The sequence below is a fragment of the Phascolarctos cinereus genome, unplaced genomic scaffold (assembly GCF_003287225.1).
Source record: "Phascolarctos cinereus isolate Bilbo 61053 unplaced genomic scaffold, phaCin_HiC Scaffold_5;HRSCAF=322, whole genome shotgun sequence".
Lineage (NCBI taxonomy): Eukaryota > Metazoa > Chordata > Mammalia > Diprotodontia > Phascolarctidae > Phascolarctos > Phascolarctos cinereus.
The window spans coordinates 370,375,832-370,396,517 of record NW_027555958.1 but is presented as its reverse complement, the minus strand read 5'-3'; the positions used below and the strand labels follow the sequence as shown (position 1 = coordinate 370,396,517).

The window sequence follows — 20,686 nt, the reverse complement described above, 5'->3', positions numbered from 1 at the left end:
TCTCAATAAGAAGGAAATGACCAAACCCCCAAACCAAAAAAAAAAAAATATCAACCCAATTTGTACTTAAATTGTGAAAGTCACTGAGTGGGGGGAAAGCAGATATTTCTACCTTAATAGTAAGGCAGTAAAAGAGCTCATAGGAAGAAAGCTTCAGAGCCCTTTGGATTTGTCCAGAGCTGTTTGGAAATCTAGATTCCTGCCAACATATTTCCTTTCACCAGTCTCCTCCCTTCCCCACCAGCCTTCCTCTACTGCCCATATACTTTCATCGTCATTTGTGTATAGAGGAGATTTCTGTAAAAATATGTTGGATGAGGATGGTCAGGATCAGCATATGAAGTGTGAAAACTGACTCATGAGCAAAAGAAATGCTGTTTGTTAACCATTTTCCCCCTCAAAGAGTAATAATTAGTGAACAGACTTAAGCTGGCAGTTTTTGTCTATAGATGCAGACATTGTGTCTTGGTGATCATTGTATTCCCCACAGCCCTAAGCATGGTACCTAACACACAGCAGGTGCTCAATACCCGAATGGAGCTGAATTCAGTAACCTTGGAACACAATCTAAACTGTGCAGCACAGCATCTGATGAGGAAATTGATAGCCAATATACTATTCAGCAACTCAATTAAGTCCACTCCCATTAGGATAGATTGATCTTTTCTAGTAAAGGGGATTTGTGTTGAATCAGCAGTGAGAGAGAGAACACACTACCTCCTCACTTCAGGGATTGGGCTTCATTGTTTAGGAAATGGATCTTTTCATACCCTAAGTACTATCTGTCCCAGGGGCCTGAGGTATTAATGCTGTGCGGCCGCCCCTTCCCCCCCAATGCATCAGATAGGGATGAAATGGGAGAGAGTAAGCATGAAATCCAGGGACCACCCACTATCTGACCTTGGAAGGTCCCCAGATTTAGAGATTAGAGGGTTCTATCATAAGACCCCAAAACATTTTGAAATGACAAAATATTTCTTGAATGCTTCATTTGAGTATTTCCATCTGTCTTGGTGAAATGCAGTATGATACAAAGGAATGAACACCAGACTTGGTGTCAGAAGAGACCTGGGCTCGATCTCACCTCTGACCCTTACGAACCCCATGTGACCATGAACAAGTGATTTATCCTCCATGAGCTTTGATTGTATAATGGAGAAAATACTTTAGTAACCTACCTCACAGCTGGGTTATGAGGTTCAAATGAGATCTTATATATCTGTATCTAGCACTTTGGAAAGCTTAAATCATTTAAATAAATGCCACCTATTACAATTTATTTTATTTACCTGTGGTAATTATCATATATGGATAGATATAGATTCAGATAGATCCTAGTAAGTACAGTGCTATAAATCTGATATTTGTACATCACCTTTTTTTTAAAAAAAATTAAAGCTTTGCCAAGCTGTTCATAGAGAGCTTCTAATTCTTTTGTACCTCTCAGTAAAGACAGATTTAGCGTATTCCTTTGTCCTCTGCCGTACACTAGGTGACAGTTTTTCTTCAATACTCTTAGTGTCTGGATTCCAAATCTCTGTGACTAATGTAATTGCCTGAGTATTGTTCAGCTGAAATGCCTCCAGTTCAATGAGACTATTCACTTCCTATTAGCTCTAGACATCTTCCTATACATCTTACCCAGATTCAATTAGCCAACTCTCATTAGAGCCAATACCTTATTAGCAATATTACTATACAACCTACATATATCCATCTAACTAGCACTATTGTACCACCTACCAAGTCCTATTAGGTGTTGCTATTATATCGTACAATCTACCTGATTTCTACTAGCTACAGTTATCCAGATATGCAACACACAAGTATCATAGGATCATAGATTTATTTTTTTTTATTTTTATTGTTATTTTTTAAGGATCATAGATTTTATGTTGAGATTGTTGTTGTTCATTTGTTTCAGTTGTGTCTGACTCTTTGTGACCCCATTTTGAGTTTTCTTGGCAAAGATACCAGGTTGGTTTGTCATTCCATTTTTCAGCTCATTTTACAGATGAGGAAACTGAGGCAAATAAGGCTAAGTGACTTACTCAATGTCACACAGCTAGTAAGTATCTGAGGTAACATTTGAACTCAGGTCTTCCAGACTCCAAGCCCAGTGGTCTATCTACTTCGCCACCTAACCTGAAAGAGACCTTGTAGAGCATCTAATTCAGTCCTCTTACTTCTACAGATATGGAAGATAAGGCCCAGAAGGGTTTACTGACTGACCCAAGGTGACACAGGTATTACATATCTGAGGAAGATTCAAACGCAGGTCCTCTGACTCCAAAAGCAGTGTTATTGCCCCTCTACTACAACGTAGTCTCCCCAGATTCTTTTAATTAAATTAATTATTCCACCTACTAAGCTTCCCATAGGTTCCATTATATCATTGACCCTATTGTACATCTACATATATTCCATTCCCTCCTAAATCTTACTTAGAGGAATGATACCTCTGTCTTGCTTTCTTTCCCTGGACGATATTTCCTCCATCTCACCAGTCTGAGCTGGACTCAGGGAGCCAGTTACCTGAAGTGTCCTATTAGGGAGAATCCTCATGCTTTTGCTTAGTGAGACATTCACTTTGTTGCCATCTTAACTCTAAGAAGAGCATTAATGGGAAGGAAACAGTATGCAAATTAGGAAGCTGATGGAAAAAAAAAGGTGAAAAGTAGAGAAAAGAGGAGAATAATAGCAAGGCCTGGAGATCAAACTTGTGTCCTGTTTTACAGAGCAGAGTTCTGGCACTGAAGATTTTTTACAGTGACTATAGAACTAGATTAGCTGGTAGTATCCTCCCCGATGTTTCCAGATGAGCAATACGTGCCATTTTTTCCTGTCTATGAATACTATATAATACTGTTTCCATCCTCCAGAGCATTCTTCCAGCATGACACCTCCCCTTCCTCTAGAATTCTGTAAGGAAATACTTCTTAACAATTAGAGCTATCAAAAAGTGAAATGGGGTGCCTAGGGAGAAGATGAATCTCTCCCCTGGCCAGACCCCTACCCCAAAGGAGGTCTTCAAACAAAGACTGGATAACAACTTGTCAGCTATGAGGTAGAGGGGATACTTATTCAGGTAGATGCCTTCTGAAATCACCCCTAACCTTGAAATTCTATAATTCTGGTATATTTGCATCCTCTCTCCTTCCCTAGCCCTTTCCCTCACATATACACACTTACACACTCCCTGATATATAGCCAGAGGTCATCCATTAACATCATTTTGTCAAGTTTTGTCAGATATGGAGTGTACATAAAATTATGTGCATGTCGTCTCCCCCATGAGAATATGAGCTCCTTGAGAGCAAGGACAGGGCTTTTTGCCTTTACTTTCATCCCTAATGCTTAGCATAATGGCAGGCCCATAGTAAATCCTTAATAAAGACTTGTTGACTGATTTTTTTTAACCTAGAGAGTTATTGAAGTCTCTGTGCCTCAGTTTCTTAATCTGTCAAAGATAGTATGTCCCTGTCTTCCTCACAGGGTTTTTAGATGAATAAAATGAGACATTATGTATGAAAACATTTTTAAAACTTTCCAGCACTATAGAAATGTGAAGTATTATTGTTATCATCAGCAGCATTACTGTTATTATTATCAATTATTATCAGGGTGGGTTCAGTGAGCCTGGAAAAGTGACTCTCTATAAAGGTATGGCAAAAGAAGGTTTGGTTAGACTTTGGCAGGAAGCTTCCAGTTCCTGTGACTTCAAGTATAGCAGATACCATCCCTTGAGTTTCTAGGGGATAGAACAAAAATGGCTTGTTGTTCAGTCATTTTCAGTTGTGTCTGATTCTCCATGACCCTCTTTGGGGTTTTCTTGGCAGAGATATTAGAGCAGTTTGCCATTTCCTTCTCCAGTCCATTTGACAAATGAGAAAACTGAGGCAAACAATTAAATGACTTGTCCAGGGTCACACAACTAGTAAGTATCTGAGCCAGATTGAAACTCGAGTTTTCCTGACTCCAGGTCCCCCACTCTATCCCCTGTGCCATCTAGCGGTCCTGTAAAAGAGCTTTGGGCAGCCATTTTTGATATGCCATTTGTAAACCTAAAAGTGCTATATGAATGTGAGTTACGGCATAGCATAGAGAATGTTAGACATGCTTTGACATCAGTTACGATGCTCTTTGCAAATTTTGTAGTACCATATGAAGCAAAATTGGGAGAACGACTTATATAATAACAATACTATAAAAACACACAACTTTGAGAGGCTTAATTATTCAATAAAATGACCAACAGCAATTTCCTAGGACTCATCAGGAAGGAAGCCCGCTACCCACCTCCTGGCAGAGAGGTGATGGACTCAAGAATATGGAAGTAGACATCCTTTTGGATATGTCCACTGCAGGAATTTATTTTCCTTGACTTTACATATTTGTAACAGGAATTTTTATGTTTTTCTTTCCTAATGGGGATTTGAAGGAAGGAGTGAAGGAAATTTTTGCTGTTTGAAAAAATAAAATTTAATTTTAAATAGGACTGTATGAATGATATTTTATGTCTGAATAAATGAAGTCAGGAAGACCTGGACCTAAATACCACCTTACATAGCTGTGTCATCCTGGTCAAGTCACTTAACCTCTTTAAGCTTCAGTTTTTTCCTCTGTAAAATGGGGCTAATAATGGCACCTAATTCATAGGGTCAATGTAAGGATTAAATGAGATAATATTTATAAAGAATTTTGCAAACCTTAAAGCTCTATACATAACACTTATTACTATTAATGATTAATATGAGAGCTTAGACGTCATCCATTTGAACCAACATCATTTTGCATGTGAGGGAAACTGACTGGAGCAGAGAAGCTACTTGCTCATGTTCTAACAGCTAGTGTGTGCAGAACCAGGACTTGACCATGTGATTCCTGATCCCCAGACCATTGCTTTCAGTAACAGTCTGAATTTTGCTCAGAAGTCTTAGTAATGCAAATCTACACATTTCCTTAGACCTAGCTTTTAACATGATAAACACGTGCCTCTTTCTCTAATTAAGCTTCTGTGACTGGGGGATCCTTTGCGCTTAGGAGAGAAGGTTCTGTTTCAATCCCCTCCTCACCTCATTTCTTCCATTTGACATTGGCAGAATCACAGTGTGGTTCCATGTAGCTGGATGAAATGAAATTAAAATGCACATTTTAATCAAGTGAAAAATGTCATCATGAGTCAAAAGCAGTAATGAGGAATGGGGCACTCAGCTAGGAAGGTGGAGTCATGGCTTCCGACTTAGAGGTAAACGGCCCCATGTCCTGCAAACAGTAAATCAACAAGCAACTAGGTCCTGATTAGTGCACAGGATTAGTGCGCAGAAGCCTCTGAATTTGAATTTGAAGTTATAAGTTAATGTAATCAGTTATAATCCTGTTATAATTATGTAAGTTATGGTGATGGGTTCTAGCCCAGTGGAAGTACATAGTACAAATTCAAGTCTAGGGGGACAAATGATGGGCTGGGAGGTCAGGAACTGGAACTGGGTCCATTTCTATGTTTGACTCAACAAATTAGTCATCAGTACGTCATCAAGCACTTACTATGTGCCAGGCTCTGCTAGATGCTGAGAATGCAAATATTGTGAATGAAACAATCCTTACCAGCAGGCAGCTTACATTCTAACTCTGTAGACAGCAGCCACAGACCAAAGGGCACTGTAGTTTGGGCTCCCAAATGAGGAGACTGGCTTGTGGCTTTTTAGTCTTAACTCATTTATTTGAGGGTGAAAGGACACATCGAGGCCTTATCAGCCACTCTGAACCTCTAGCAATACCCATCAGTTGTTGTTCAGATGTTTCAATTGGGCCTGACTCCAAGACATTGTGCTGGGTGCTGGGCATCCAAAGATAAATATGAACCTGTCCCTGCCCTCAAGAAGCCTACATTCTTCAGAAAAGGCAACAGCTACACTTATGAGTATATATAAAATGGTGGTGGTGTTCAGTAATTTTCAGTTGCCTCTAACTCTTTGTGACCCCGCTTGGGATTTTCTTGGCAGAGATACCAGAGTGGTTTGCCATTTTCTTCTCCAGCTCATTTTACAGATGAGGAAACTGAGGCCAACAAAGTGAAGTGACTTGCCCAGGGTCACCCAGCTAGTAAGTGTTTGAGTCTGCATTTGAACTCAGGTCCTCCTGGCTCCAGGCCTGGCACTGTATCCATGGTACCACCTAGCTGTCCTTTCCTGGTTGTCTCATGGCAAAGACTTTAATATTTGCCTCGATGTCCTTAGGGCCTATCAGTGCCTCAGCAGTATTAGGTGCTTAACAAGTATTTGCTGAATTGAATTAAATTGATCTCCCCCTCTTAGCAGCCCTCTCCTACATATAATAAGAAAAATAAATCCATTCTGTTGCTTTCCAAACAAAACCCTCCTTGGAGTTCTTAGATTAAACCTTCCAGATGGCTCATTGTCATTTGCCCTTGATCATCACAAACTCCAAACCTGGTGTTGAAAAGAGCCCTAGTAGCAGCTTTGTGTGGATTAAACACATCCATTCTCTGGCCACCCTGGCAAGTCTCTAGGCATATTGTTTACCAAATACCCTGCTGCCTCTTCATCATGAACACAGCTGATTGTGTGGAGGGCTTCCTTCTGTGGCCCCGCAGCCCATCAATACTTTTCCGCCACCAGAGGTAGCATGGAAAGGAAGAGCCGTTGCTGACAGGGAAGGCCCGGGGGTGTTTGTGTCTCGGAACAGATTGGCCCATCTGGCAGAGTGAAGAAGAGGTCCTGATGTTCTGATGGGCAGGCAGCAAATCCCAGAACAAGACTGGGCTGGATCCTTCCTTCATCTGCCCAGAGGATGCCTACAGGCACTCTCAGGTACTGCCAACATGAAACACAAGTTGAAAGCTGGTACTAAAAAGATAGAGAAAAAAATAACACTGGTTTCATCTCACACCTTTCTTATTTCTCTAATTCTGCTGGGGTAAAGGAACTTTTTTTTCATTATCATTACTTAGAGATATTAAATATTTCCCTGAAAGTGCCATGGCACAAAGTGATTTCGAAAGTGACCTGCTGAGACCTAGGCAAACCTGCAGAGGACATCCGGATGAATAATAAGCACTCAGTGGGAAGGTCTGTTAAAAAACAAATGGGAGAGATCACACAAGATAAATCCTTTGAAAAGGAATAGTTAAATGCTTGGGGTTTTGAAAAGATATATTTACTTTGGGCTAGAGAGAGAGCCATAGATTAAACATAATTGGCCAGGCACACCCAGGGCTCACCTTCCTCTCCTGTGGCTCTAGTCCAAATGAAACAATCTCCGATATATTTTTAATGTTAGTACAGTATTTGTACTCTGGCCTCTGTCGTGGCTCTTCTTATCCAGAAAATTAATTTTTTATCCTTATAAATATGTAATTCTTAAAGATCTGTTGAATTCTTAAATGTGATTTTCATTATGGACCAACTTTCTTTGTGAGAACGCATCTCCAGTGGAAGCCAGTGATAAAATAAGACTTGATTCTAGAAATCTAATTTAAAAGAAAGTTTGTCAGAGACAAAAGAAATCTCACCACATTAAAGGTAGAAGGGATCTTAGAAGTCAGTGAGTCACAGAATCTTAGAATCAGAAGGGACCTCAAAGGCAATCTAGTCCCATTGTCTCATTTAACTCTTGAATGGGCTGAGGAAGAGAGAGTATAAGTTACTTGTCTAAGGCTTAGAGATGCAGCCAAAGTTGAGTTGGTTAGATTGGCCTTCAAATTCTTAGCCCAATGCTCTTTCTACTTAATCAGACATCTATAAGGTTTCCAGTCCTAGATTATATTCTGGACTCTGTCCCTTACTATTTTTGCTATTCTGAATGTGCCTGTTTCCTTATTTGTAAAGTACTTGTTTTAATAGTTTTGAGGAAAGCATTTTGTGCACTGCAAAATAAACTTTTGTTGAATTGTATTAATTTAAAGCACTGTGCAAAACTGAATTATTATTATTATCATTATTGTTATTATTCAGGTTTTTATCTTATGCAGGAGTTTAGATAGATACAGTCCTGGAACGAGTTGGTGTCCTGCTGTTCTTTTATGATTGATGTTTGGCAGACTCTTGTGCAAGTTCCTGGCACATTGTAGCTTAATAAATACTGATTTATTGATAGGATAAAATTATTGCTTTTTGTAGTTGAATAAAAATATTGGGATGTAAGCTCATCTTCATCCTCATTTTAGAAACATTTTTCTTCTCATTTCTTTAATGGAGTTCAGATAGATTTGGTCCCAGGACAAGTTGATATCCTGCTATTATTCTTTTATATTTACTGTTCTGCAGGCTGTTGAATAGATGAATAAAAAGCTTGCTTGCTTTAGTTGAATGAAAGCATTTGGATGCATGCTCATCTTCAACACAAGTTCAGTAGCAGACAGAGGCAGAGTAAAATTCCAGAGACAGCTAAGTGTATGAAGCCTCGACCTGGAGTTAGGAAGACCTGAGTTCAAATTCTGCTTCAGATATTTACTAGCTATGTGACTTGGGGCAGAGACTCCATAGAAGAAATGAAACTCATGTTATCCCCATCATTCTGTCTAGAAAGAAAAAAGGAAATAAACATTTATTAAAGTACTCACTATATATTGGATGTTATCATAAGCCCTTTACAAATATTGTCTCATTTAATCATCATAACAACCCTGAAAGACAGGTGCTATTATCATACCCATGAGGTCAGTTTTTTCAATTGTATCTCTGCACTTTGAAATCTTTTTGCTCCTTATATTTTGGAGATTTCAAGCATTTGGCATGGCTACATCTATTAAAAACATTTTTCTTACTTACAATTATAGGCAACAGTTCAATCCATGATAATTCAACTCCACTACAGTTTTTCATTTGAATTCTCAAGGATATTTTAAGTATTATATTTGTGTTATAGGAATTTGTTATTCTTTAACCCATGAAAGATAGTTTCTAATATGTCATTCTAGTGGCCAGGTCATGTCTTTCTAGGAGGTCTTGAGTAAGTAATAAATTTTTTCCAGTCTGCGCTGTCGTATTGCGAAGATTCTACCATTTCCTTTCATAATCGACATTGACCACTAAGTCTGGACTCCTTAAAGATAACCTGTCTGTAATTGCTTATACCTATGATCCAGTCTGCTTTGTTCTCATAAACCTTTCCTTTTGCATAAACAAATCCAATTCAGCCATTTCTTTGGTCTTTCTCTGTCAATATATTTTCGGCTGATTCCATGCAGATGTTGTCCATTGAGGGCCTTTTGATCCCAGTCCTGGATCTCAAACACATCATAGGTTCTGGGGGTGAATTTTTTTAGCTCTTTATGACAAATCCAATGGCTTATACCTGATACTAATCTTCACTGTTGCTTAATGAGGTGAAGTCTGATTATTCCAAAAATATTTTTGTAGATTTTTGACATGGTTATCATGTGTTCCAAAGACGTATTCCATCCTAGTTCCTCATTTTTCACAAGGAGGTATCTCTCCTTCTATAGGTGCCTTAGGGTGATGGATCCTGTCTCTCATTAATATTGTGCATATCTTTGTTAGAATAGATTCCAAATATTTCATAGTCCATTCTTTGGCTCTAAAAAAATGTATCATGGTTGGTATTGCACACAGTAGGTGTTAAATCCTTTAAATATGTTGTCCCTATTTAGCTCTGACTTTAAGATGCCATGAAGTATCTTGATAGCTTGATACTCAGTGTGTCTTTCCTGGAGGAGACCGTGGCATTTTTGTATCACCTTCATCTACTGGTTCAATCTGTCCTCTGAAGTCAAGCTCAAAGCCTTCCAGCTCTATATTTCCTTGGCATACATTAAGAACTTTACAGTTATGGAGTCAAAATGACATTTTAATATAATTGGAGACAGATTCCATGAAATGAAGGAGCTGTTTAATGTGTTTTTCAGTGAACCCATATAGCTCGATGGCATCCGTGTACATCAAGTGGTTAATAAGATATTGTGCTTTGACATCCTCTTTAATTTTGAAGCCATTTGGAATTTCTATTTAGAAGAAATGATAATAGATTTTAGGCAAGGCAGAATAGTAACAGACTTAAACTGTTAACTCTGAAATAGACCATATTCTGCGTCAATTATTCTTGACATTATTGTGTGGGTGGCATGTTTATAATAGAGAACAGTTTTCTGTGATGGACAGCAAATACTTTAGTATTCTCGCTATACTTGAGTTCATTTTAAATATGCACCAGTTTCAATAGCCCTTCATAGACATTTTGGATGCTGTTCCTATATCTTTAAGAGGGGATGGAATCTTGGGGAGAAGTAGCTTGACTATAATCAGCAAGTATTTATTAAGTCAACCAGCCTTTGTTAAGTGCCTATTATGTGCCAGGATAAGCACTCCAAATATAAAGACAGGAAAAACAGTTTTTGTCTTTAAGGATCTTGTAATCTAATGGGAGAAACAACATGAAAACAATTATATACAAACAAGCTACATATATGTATATGTATGTATATGAAAATATATAGCACATATATATTTATTACAAATTGGAGATAATCTTAACGGGAAAGCAGTATGATTAAGGAGGACTGAGAGAGGCAAAAGGTGAAATTTTAGTTTAGCCTTGAAGGAAGCCAGGGAAGCCAGGACACAGAGACAGTGAGGGGGACACCCAGTGAAAATGCCAGTCAGGTGATGGAGTATCTTGTGTGAGGAACAGCAAGCAGGGAGTAAAAGTTTAAAAAAAAACTGGAAAGGTAGAAAGGGGCCAAATTATAAAGAATTTAAAAACCCAAACAGAGGATTTTATATTTAATCCTGGAGGCAATAGGGAGCCATTAGAATTTATTAAATAAGGGTGGCTGACCTGCTCAGACCTCCATTTTAGGAAGATCACTTTGATGGCTAAGTGGAGGAGTTGAGTGGACTTGATTTCAGGAAATAGTATAGAGGGAGAAGTGAGGAGGGCCCAGGACAAAGTCTTGGGGGATGCCATTAGTTGGTGGGCAAGACCTGGATGAAAATCCAGCAAAGGAAGACTGAGAAGTAGCCAGACTCATTAGGAAGTGAATCAGGAGAAATCAGCTTCAGGTAAACCTAGAGAGAAGAATGTATCAGGAGAAGAGGATAACTGAGAGTGTCAGAGGCTGCCAAAAAAAAAAAATCAAGAAGGATAAGGATTGAGAAGGGGCCATTAGATTGTGTAATTAATAAATTGTTGTTACCTGGAGAGATTTAATTGTTATATTGAGAGACAGTGTGTGAGGCACAGAAAGGAGTAAGAGAAATTCTTTCCAGAAAGTGTCATGGAGAAAGAATTTGGAAACATTTTGAAATAACTGTTTAAATCTCATTTTGTGAGAGACATGAATAGAATTCCTGAGGCTTAAATTGCCTTCCTGATAGACCTTGCTTCTTCTAGTTGAGGAGGAGTTAGTGGTCACACAGGTGAGAATATTTATTCTATTCTATGTTCTTTCTCCTGCTTTCGGAGAGGTGATTTCACGGGTGATTTGAGCTGGGAATTCAAGACCCTGTAATATATCGTAAGTAATTAGGTACGTCTTTGTTTTATTGCTACTGTAATAAATTATGACAGTAACACTGACAGAAATGTCAGTAATTGTATGACAATATAGTTGTCTAAGCCTATGAGATCATGGGTTTTGAGAGAGAAAAATTTTATAGTAAAACAAACAAACAAAAAAGCTTATAGGAAAAGTGTCTCCGTTCTGTTTCTAAACTCTTCACTCCTCTGTGAATCATGCTTGCTGGCATTTCCTCACTTTGCCATCTCCCACCTGCCTCCCGCATGGCATGGATTACGGGGTGAATTTGGAGCTGTTCTTGCTGTTGTTATTACCATCATCATTATTGTTAGAAAAAAATCTCATTCCACCTTGTCCTTTGGAGTTCAGATAGAAATGGTTCCATTATAAGTCATTATTCTTGCTGTTACTATTTTTCATTCTTAAAACACTGTGGATTCTTATATAAGTGTTTATGGTAACCTTTTTATGGTTGAAAAAAGTAACAGGATGTAAGCTCACCTTCTGTAGGTTTACTGTAAACATCCTTGGCACTAGAATTTTTCTTATTTATTTTTATTATACGAAAGTTCTTTAAATCTTTTGGAGAGGATTCAGCTGGCAACTAATAGACATTATCCTGGAACAAATAGTTATCTTACTATATTTTTATGTTTATTGTTCTACAAATTATTGAACAGGTAGATTTTTCAGAAGTCTTTTTATAGTTTTATAAAAACATTTGGATATAAACTTATCTTCTATAGGCTTATTGAAAGGCATTTCTTTATAGCTTCAAGAGTAGAGAGGAGATGGCATATACTTCATCCTATTTCCTCAAGATTTTGATTTCCTCTACAAGTTCCTTCCATATAGCGTGGTGATTAAGGATTTGTTATGGCTGCATAAATTTCAAATGTCATTGTTAAGATTTTTCTGGATCAATGTTAAGTCTGAGTGATTTAGGGCAACATTTCTGTCTGTGATGATGGTCTGGTTCCAGTTCAGTTTATTATTTTGTCATGATAATGAAGGTGACGATGAGGACAATGACGATTTCCATATCTTCTGTAATCTGTGTAGCAGATGTTAGCAATGGCCATATCTGCCGAGGTGAAGAAATTTGGGCTTTGCTTAAGACTCTTGAGAAGGCAGAGGCATGGCCTGCATGAGCAGTGATACTGGACTAAAACCCAGGTGGCTTAACTTACCCCTTTTCCTCCTCTTTGCAGGTTGGCCGTGGGTGCACCTCTCAGTCATGGGATTCCTATATTCCTACTCCCACGTGGGCATTGCCTGGGCTCAGACTTATGCCACAGACTAATACTACCTGCCTCCTATTCCTGCTCAGACCTCCATTTTAGGAAGATCACCTTGACATCTGAGTGGAATGTGGACTGGAGTGGGGAGAGGCTTAAGACAATGAAATCATTGGCATAAGAGGGCTCCCCATCATGATTTCGGACCTGAAGGATTACTCACTCAGGGGAACTCAGGAATTATCTTCTACATCACCTTCACTAGATTTGTCCAAGACATCTCCAGGGGAGCCCAACCTGGGGCTGAGAACTTGAAATCACACAGCATATTTACATACCAGAGGAATTTTATATTTAAAGAAAGCTAGAGTAAGAAGAAACATTTAGAGTCAGGGCTGTGCTAGAACCACTACAAATCAGGCCTTGACTTTTTGTTTTGTTGACTGTCTAGACTTAAGAAAGTGATGAAGAAACTGTTAATGATGCAGATTAAACTTAAGTGTGTCATGGATACTTTTCCCCCTCTGTGGAGCCCATTGTTAAATATTTACCAGCACATCACTGTTTATAGTTCATGTATGGGATCATAGGCTTTTGAGTTTAAAGAGACCTTAGAGATCATTTAATGATCCATCTCCTCCATTTTGCATATGAGGAATGTGAAGCCTAGAGAAATGAAGTGACTTTCCCAAGATCACACTTGTAGTAAGTGTCAGAGCTGGGATTCAAACCCAGGTCATTTGACACTACATTCGGTGCTCTTTCCACTACACCAAGAGGTTGTTCTTTGTTTAAAGTAGTGACACAAATATGTATATAAAATGAAAGCAAGAAAAAAAGAGAGAGGAGGAGGAGGAAAGGGAGGGGAGAGAGCATAGGATAGAAGCATTTCCTTTGCTTATTTGCTTATTAATTTTGTTCTGTTTTGTTAAATGCTAACATTTTCATGATTTTGTCCCTTATTTTGTGTTTTTATTGGTAGTAGTAATTGAGTTTAATATAAATTTATGTGTTTTGTTTTATTAAGTTCACAGTATTTTTAAAGGCAGCAACATTTACTGATGGGGGGAATAGGACATTCTACCATTCCAATGAGAACCTTGTTTCCTGGGTTTTAATTCATTCAGTGGACATTAAGTGCCCACCATAAGCATACATAGAATGTGGACCATGTCCACCTGAGGAAGACACAGTAGTAATGCTCACCCCAGGTTGTGTCAGCACACTTGGCCCACATTCTATGCACATCTTTGCTGCATACTGCATGCAAACACTGGGGGAGATTCAAAAAACAAATTAGGATTCAATGTGGTACCATGGAGTGAGATTTATAGACCAACAAAAGAATGTCTCACACACACACACACAGAGCAAATAAAAACCAGAAAACTCTGCTACATAGTCTGCCATGTCTATCAGAGAGGTACAAGGAAAGCATATATGACTATTTGGCAGGAATGTTGTAGAGAGAATTCTGGTTCTGGGCTAGGTTGGACTAGAAGACCTATCTAGTCCCTTCTAATTTCCTAATTCTAATATTCAGTGATTATACCAATAGAGCTGGAGGAAGGAGGAGAAGAGAGAGGGAAGTGGGGCAGGTATGCTCAACAGAACTTTCATCTATCTCTTATATTCTCTAGTTCTCTTCAAGGCTTAACTCAAGTGCTACCTCCTACAAAAAGCCTTCACTGATTCCTCTGCCTTGCCCCCCAGTGTTCTGTATATGTTATGTATTTACTTATCTGTATATATTTTGTTTCCTCCCAGTAGAATGTAAGCCCCCTGAGGGCAGAGACTATTTCCATTTTTGTCTTTTTGTTTTTAGTTCTAGACACATCACAGGTGTCTAATAAATGCCTTTGAGTTGAATTGAATTGAATCTACTGGCCAGTGTATTTCTGTAACATTTCAACCACATTTCAAGGAAGGATGCCTTCCCCATGTCTTGTTATGTATTCTTCAAAGCTGTCTTAAGTGCCCTGTGTTATCTATTTCTGCAACAGAGGATAAACAAAGCCAGTCATGCATTTCTGGCAAGATCCTCAGGACAGGGCAAAATAAAACTTTTTCCATGATATGCCAGGGGAAAGAGTTAATGCTTTTATTTTTTCCAATTTAATCATCACATATGATTCCTTATTTTGCAATCAAAGCTGGTTTCCCACTCCCTGGGTACAGAGGGCAACATGACAATCACTTAAATAGTATGTATTTCCATAACCAACATTAATAAACACTTCTGGACACCTTTAGGGAAAAGGCTTGTATTGTATTGGACGAATATATAGCCTCTGCCCAGTAATTTTCCTTACATTCTTCTGATTGCTTCACTCCTCTAGAGAAATCTTCAGTGGTTACTCCTTCCCCACCTCTGAACAAAATATAAACTCTGGTCCTGTCATTTCAGACTTTTCACAATATGGTTTCAACTACCTTTCTAGTTTTATATTGTATTATTCCCTTCTGCACACTCTACATTTCAGCCAAACTGGAATAACTCCCTGTTGCCCACTCTCCTGTCCTTTCTCCCATCTCTGCTCATGCCAATGCTAACACCCATTTCTGTTCCTCAGTGTCCTCTCCCTTCCTATACCTCTGACTCCTAAAGTCTCTCCCTTACTTTGAGCCCCAACCTTGTGTTTCTTTTTCTATGAAGCTTTACCCAAACAAGATGAAAAGTGACTTCTGCCTCTTCCAGTGTCTCCCAGTTCTTTGTCTGAACTTATCCCCCTTTTATCATAGCCACTTACATTTACATTTTTCCTATAATTCCAAATAGATTCAGGATCTCCTGGCAATAGAAAGGTTCTATGGTTGCTCCTGGTTGTGGGTGACATTGTGTTGATTGCATCCATCCCCAGAATACTATAGGGTCTCCTTGGTTATGTTTAATCACTTGAAAGAGGTCAGCCCAACCATCCACATTTTACAATATGCAGTTGGAGGATATCTAATTGAGTATATATATGCATATATACATATACATGTATATACATGTATATCTATGTATATGTATACACCTGTATATATATATATATATATATATATATATATATATATATATATATAAACACTGTCTCAATTGGTTTTACATTCATATATATATATATATATATATATATATATATGATATACACACACACAGAAAGATCATTCAATAGCTTATGTGTATATATATATATATATATATATATATATATTATATATATATATATATATATATATATATATGTATATGTCTTGGACTAATGATGCAGATAGACAGTGAGTTGGGTCCACAATTGAATAGAAGGAGGAGAGTGGGCTACATTGCCTCAAGGAAATTACACAATGCTTTCAGTGCTCTGAAACTGTTTGCTGCAATGAAGAATCCATATTCTGTTTTATCACTATTATTCTCCTGATGATGTTCTTTGACACAAAAATTGTCATCACATCATGATTTCAGAAAAATCACAATTTTAAGTAATCCAAAGTGAAACAGAAAGACTCATGATGGGCCTAAGTATGTCCCAGCAAATGATGGTTCATGCATGCGAAGTCTCATCTGATCCTCACAACGATCTTGTGAAGTAGGTGCTATTAGTATTATTATTCACATTATACATATGAGAAAACTGAGGCTGAGGTTAAATGACTGGTCCAGGGTCACTCAGTAAGTGTCTGAGCCAGGATTCTGATTTAGGTCTTCCTAACTCCTAGTCCAGGGCTCTATCCACTACACCACCTAGCTACCATTGATCTTAATGCTATTACTTTGTTCCTTAAAAAAAAAAAAAACACTCATTATCCCAGAGGGGAAACATATGCTCTAGGTTTTCCTTGTACACCCCTCTCTATCCTTCCATTTCTTGTCTTCCTCTTCTTTATTCTTCCTCCTCCTCCTCCTCCTCCTTCTTCTTCTGCTTCTTCTGCTTCTTCCCTCTCTTTCTCTTTTCAGAGAGATACACAGGTCAGGAATTAATTTCCTCTATTTTCTAGATGAAAACATAGAGACATGGAGCAATGACCTTTCTGAAGCCACAGAACCAGCTGCTTCTGAAATTCTGCCTTCTGACCAGTCTAAGGTACTTTCCAGCAAGTCATATCATGGTCCTAGATCCGTTTCTCCAACACCCCAATTTAAATAAATGCTTCTGGTTTATTCCATTGGTTCAATGCAGGTAAAAAAATCTATGCCATTAGCCAACTCTGGGGATGACGTTAGAGAGTGATAGGAATGTAAATCCTAAGTTCAAAGACTTGTCTTCCTGAGTTCAAATCCGGCCTTAGACACTTACTAGCTGTGTGACAATAGGCAAGTTACTTGACCCTGTTCTTATCTGTTTCCTCATCTGTAAAATGAACTGGAGAAGGAAATAGCAAACTGCTCCAGTATTGTTGCCAAGAAAACCTCAAATGGCGTCATGAAGAGCTGTACATTACTGAAAGACGACCCAACAACAACCACTTTTATATTGGTTTGCATGATTCTCTGGCTTGTTTTCATTATGTTCAAGTGTGTGCATGTGTATGTGTGTGTGTGTGATGTCCCTTTCTAAACGGAGAGCTTACCAAAGGCAGCCTCAGCCTGAAGTCATGAGGCCTGGGTCCTGGCTCCACTGCTCACTCCTTGTGTGACCTTAGGCAGGTCACTCACTTTCTTCAACACCTTGCTATCTCCATCAATAAAATGGCTGCAATAATCCCTTTCTTACTGACTCCAACAGCAATTGCATGCGTAAAGTAAGGCCAAAGATGTAAAGTAGTTTTGAAGTATTTTAAGTGCTGTGCTAATGTAAGTATTTCAGTGTATCTGGTTATATCATGGCCAGATCTTGCAGGTTCACACACAGATTTCCTGCAATGCAGTGAGAAATACGCCGCATTCATTTTTCTCCCTTACTTTGGAATGGGGGTTCTCAAACTTTTTTTGCATCATAGACCATTTGGCCTTTTTATGGAGACTGGATCCATTCTCAGACTATAGTATTTTTAAAACAATTTTTAAAGAACAATAGTATAGTTATAACAGCTAGCATTTATATAGCACTTTAAGTTTTGCAAAGCATTTTACAGATACCGTTTACTCACCTCAACATTGGGAGGTTAATACTATATAAACATGATACCCATATTTACAGATGAGAAAATTGAGCCAGGCAGAACCAAAATCACTTACTTATCCGGGATCATAGAGCCAGTGTTTGAGGCCAGACTTGAACTTAGGTCTTCTTGACTATCCACTGTACCATCTCACTGCCTATTTTTAAATAACTGAGGGAAACGCTACATTTCAGTTAGAGATTAGTAAAAATAAAGGTCTAATTTTTTCCCATCCAAGTTCACAGACTTCCTGAAATTTACCCACGAGACCTCTTTTTTTTTTTTTGGAGAGGAGGGGAGGGGGAATATATCTGTGAACTCTAGATAAGAATTCCTATTTCAGTGATTTCAAGAAATCCATCTAGAAATCCATCCCCCTTTTTTCTTCCCTTCTTTTTTTTCTTCCTTCCAAAAGCCCAAGATGGATCTGGGACAAGGAGGGAGAGAGTTAGGCTGGACCACTAAGGATTTCATATACCCAAATTCATGATATGATGAAGAGTTTGATAAGGACTCATTATTATATGGTTCTTTTCTTACTCCTCATCTGTAAAAGCTGAACAAATTATCTCAAAGAGTTCTTCCAGTTTTAATTCTAAGTTTTCCTTGGCCAAAGATTGATTGATTGCATTCTTGAGGCCCAACTCCTTGGTCTAGACATGGGCTAAGAGCTTCCACCTCAGGCCTCCACCCCCACTCACACCCCCAAGAGATGAGCATTGTCTAATAGGACCAGGAACACAGTGACCACCAGGTTCTGTGAAAAGAGTGTAAGCTGGGAAAGTCCTACTGAGATCATTTTCAGACTTCTCTTTGCAAAGTTGGCTCTACCCTTGCTGTTTCTACTACCATGGGATCTGGAAGAGAAGTCTCAAGTCTGGGAGAAAGCATCACTACCCAAGAAGTCTTCTCCCTACTCCCATATCAGGAGCTGGGTGACTTTGCCCTGCACACAAAAAGCAGACTTGACCTTGACTGAGCTCCTCCCTTAGCTGGTAGCTCAGTGGTCCACACAGTAATAGTAAGAGCAGATATGGAGTAGGTGATGCAAGTATTATTTTTCCCATATAAAGATGAGCAAAACGAGGCTCAGAAAAATGAAGTGACATGCCTGTGGTCACACTGTTATTAAGTGGCAAAGCTGGGATAGTCTAATTCACAAGCCCAACACCATTTCCACTATACTTTGCTGCCACTAATCTGTTTCAGTCAATTCAATTCTAGAAACATTTTTTAGTTCCAACGATGTGCAAGGCACTATGCTAGATAAATATAAAACTCTCTCTGACTCAGGGAGCTTATATTCTATTAATGAGTACAACTTGTGCACAGAGGAGAAAATAAAAGGTGATTTGAAAAGGGAGAGAGTATTGGAAACTGTCATGGGGTGGGGGGATTATGGGAAGTTTTATAGAAAAGGTGGCACCTGTAGTGAGTTTTAAACACAAAGTTTCAGAAAAGAGAATTGGGGAGGGAGTGCATTCCAGGTATAGGGCACTTCATGGGCTAGAGATGGGATTCTGAGTCCAGTGGTACAGTCTGGCTGGAATATAGTTTGGAAGGGTAGTAAGGGGAGTTAAGATTGGAAAAGTAGACTGTAATCTGATTATGGTAGGCAGAGTTATGTGCCAGGCAGAGTTTGTTTCACATTTTATCCTAAAGGTAATAGGGAGCCAGTGAAGGATCTGAGTGAACATGTCATGGTCACATGGTGCCTTAGGAAGGTTTTTTTTAGCAGCTCTGTGGAGGATGGATTGGAAGGGGAGAGACTGAAGGCAGGGAAGCCAATCAGGAGGTGACTGCTTTTGCAGGAAAGGTAGGAAAAGGGCATTGATGTCTAGATTATAATGATTCTTCTTGGCCTGCCCTTCTTACACTTTCTACTTCTGAAAAGCTTTCTAATTGCTCCATATGGTGGCTGGCACAGCCTGCTATGTTCAGACAGGTGTTTAATTGGGGGCTTTTGAGAACAAGGCCTTTTTTTTAGGGATTCTATTTCCTACCATCCCATGGGAGGTAGACACTTTCCAAACTTCCCTAGGAGAAATGAATATTAATTCCAGTTAAGTGTTTCCCAAAATCAAAAGTCAGGCACCTGGGCCCCATACTGTTGTCCTCTGTGGAGGTGCCAACAGTGGGGTTCTGGGTTGTGGGTCTCCAGATTCCACAGTTAGATTCCCCTTCCATTCACCAGGGAAAGAAGAGACACAGGCAGGAAGAAGCAGCCCATCCTTGAGAGTATTAAGTAACCTGTGTTTGACCTTGGCTACTGCTCTTTCCTTCCAGACAACCATTATCCTCCTGGGCTGGGGCTGACCTGTAGCTGTAGCATCTCCCACCCTTAGACCCTGTCTGGGCATTGTCGGGCCATGTTTGGCTTTCTTGTTTGGTTCCAAGCCTCCATAATACTACCAGGATGTGTCCAGTCATGTTACCATTCATGAATCCTCCCTTCTTACTCTCCTCTCACCAGCTTCCCTTTATGTGTTTTTTTTCTTCCCCCATAAAAAATAGAATTCTTTTGAGGGCAGAGACTGTCTGAAATGCTTTCGTTTATATCCCTAGAATCTTGTCCAGGTCCTGGCACATAGTAAGCACTATTTTTCTATATTATCTATCTATCTATCTATCTATCTATCTATCTATCTATCTATCTATCTATCTGTCTGTCTGTCTGTCTGTCTGTCTGTCTGTCTGTCTGTCTGTCTGTCTATCTATCTATCTATCTATCTATCTATCTGACTATCTGACTATCATCTGTTTACTACTGTGCAATAAGAAATGACAAGCAGGCAGATTTCAGGTAAACCTGGAAAGACTTATATGAACTGGTGCAAAGTGAAATGAACAGAGTCAGGAGAAC

General features: G+C 38.9%; 1 protein-coding gene across 1 annotated transcript in view; it reads left to right on the top strand.

The window, feature by feature from the left end:
- The window catches only part of HHAT (hedgehog acyltransferase), a 475,631-nt gene extending 460,831 nt beyond the window's left edge, over positions 1-14,800 (top strand). The window contains exon 12 of the mRNA XM_021007864.2: positions 12,712-14,800. Coding sequence (XP_020863523.1) covers positions 12,712-12,803 — 92 coding nt within the window. The 3' untranslated portion in view covers positions 12,804-14,800. The remainder of the gene's footprint in view (positions 1-12,711) is intronic.
- Positions 14,801-20,686: the final 5,886 nt, after the last annotated feature.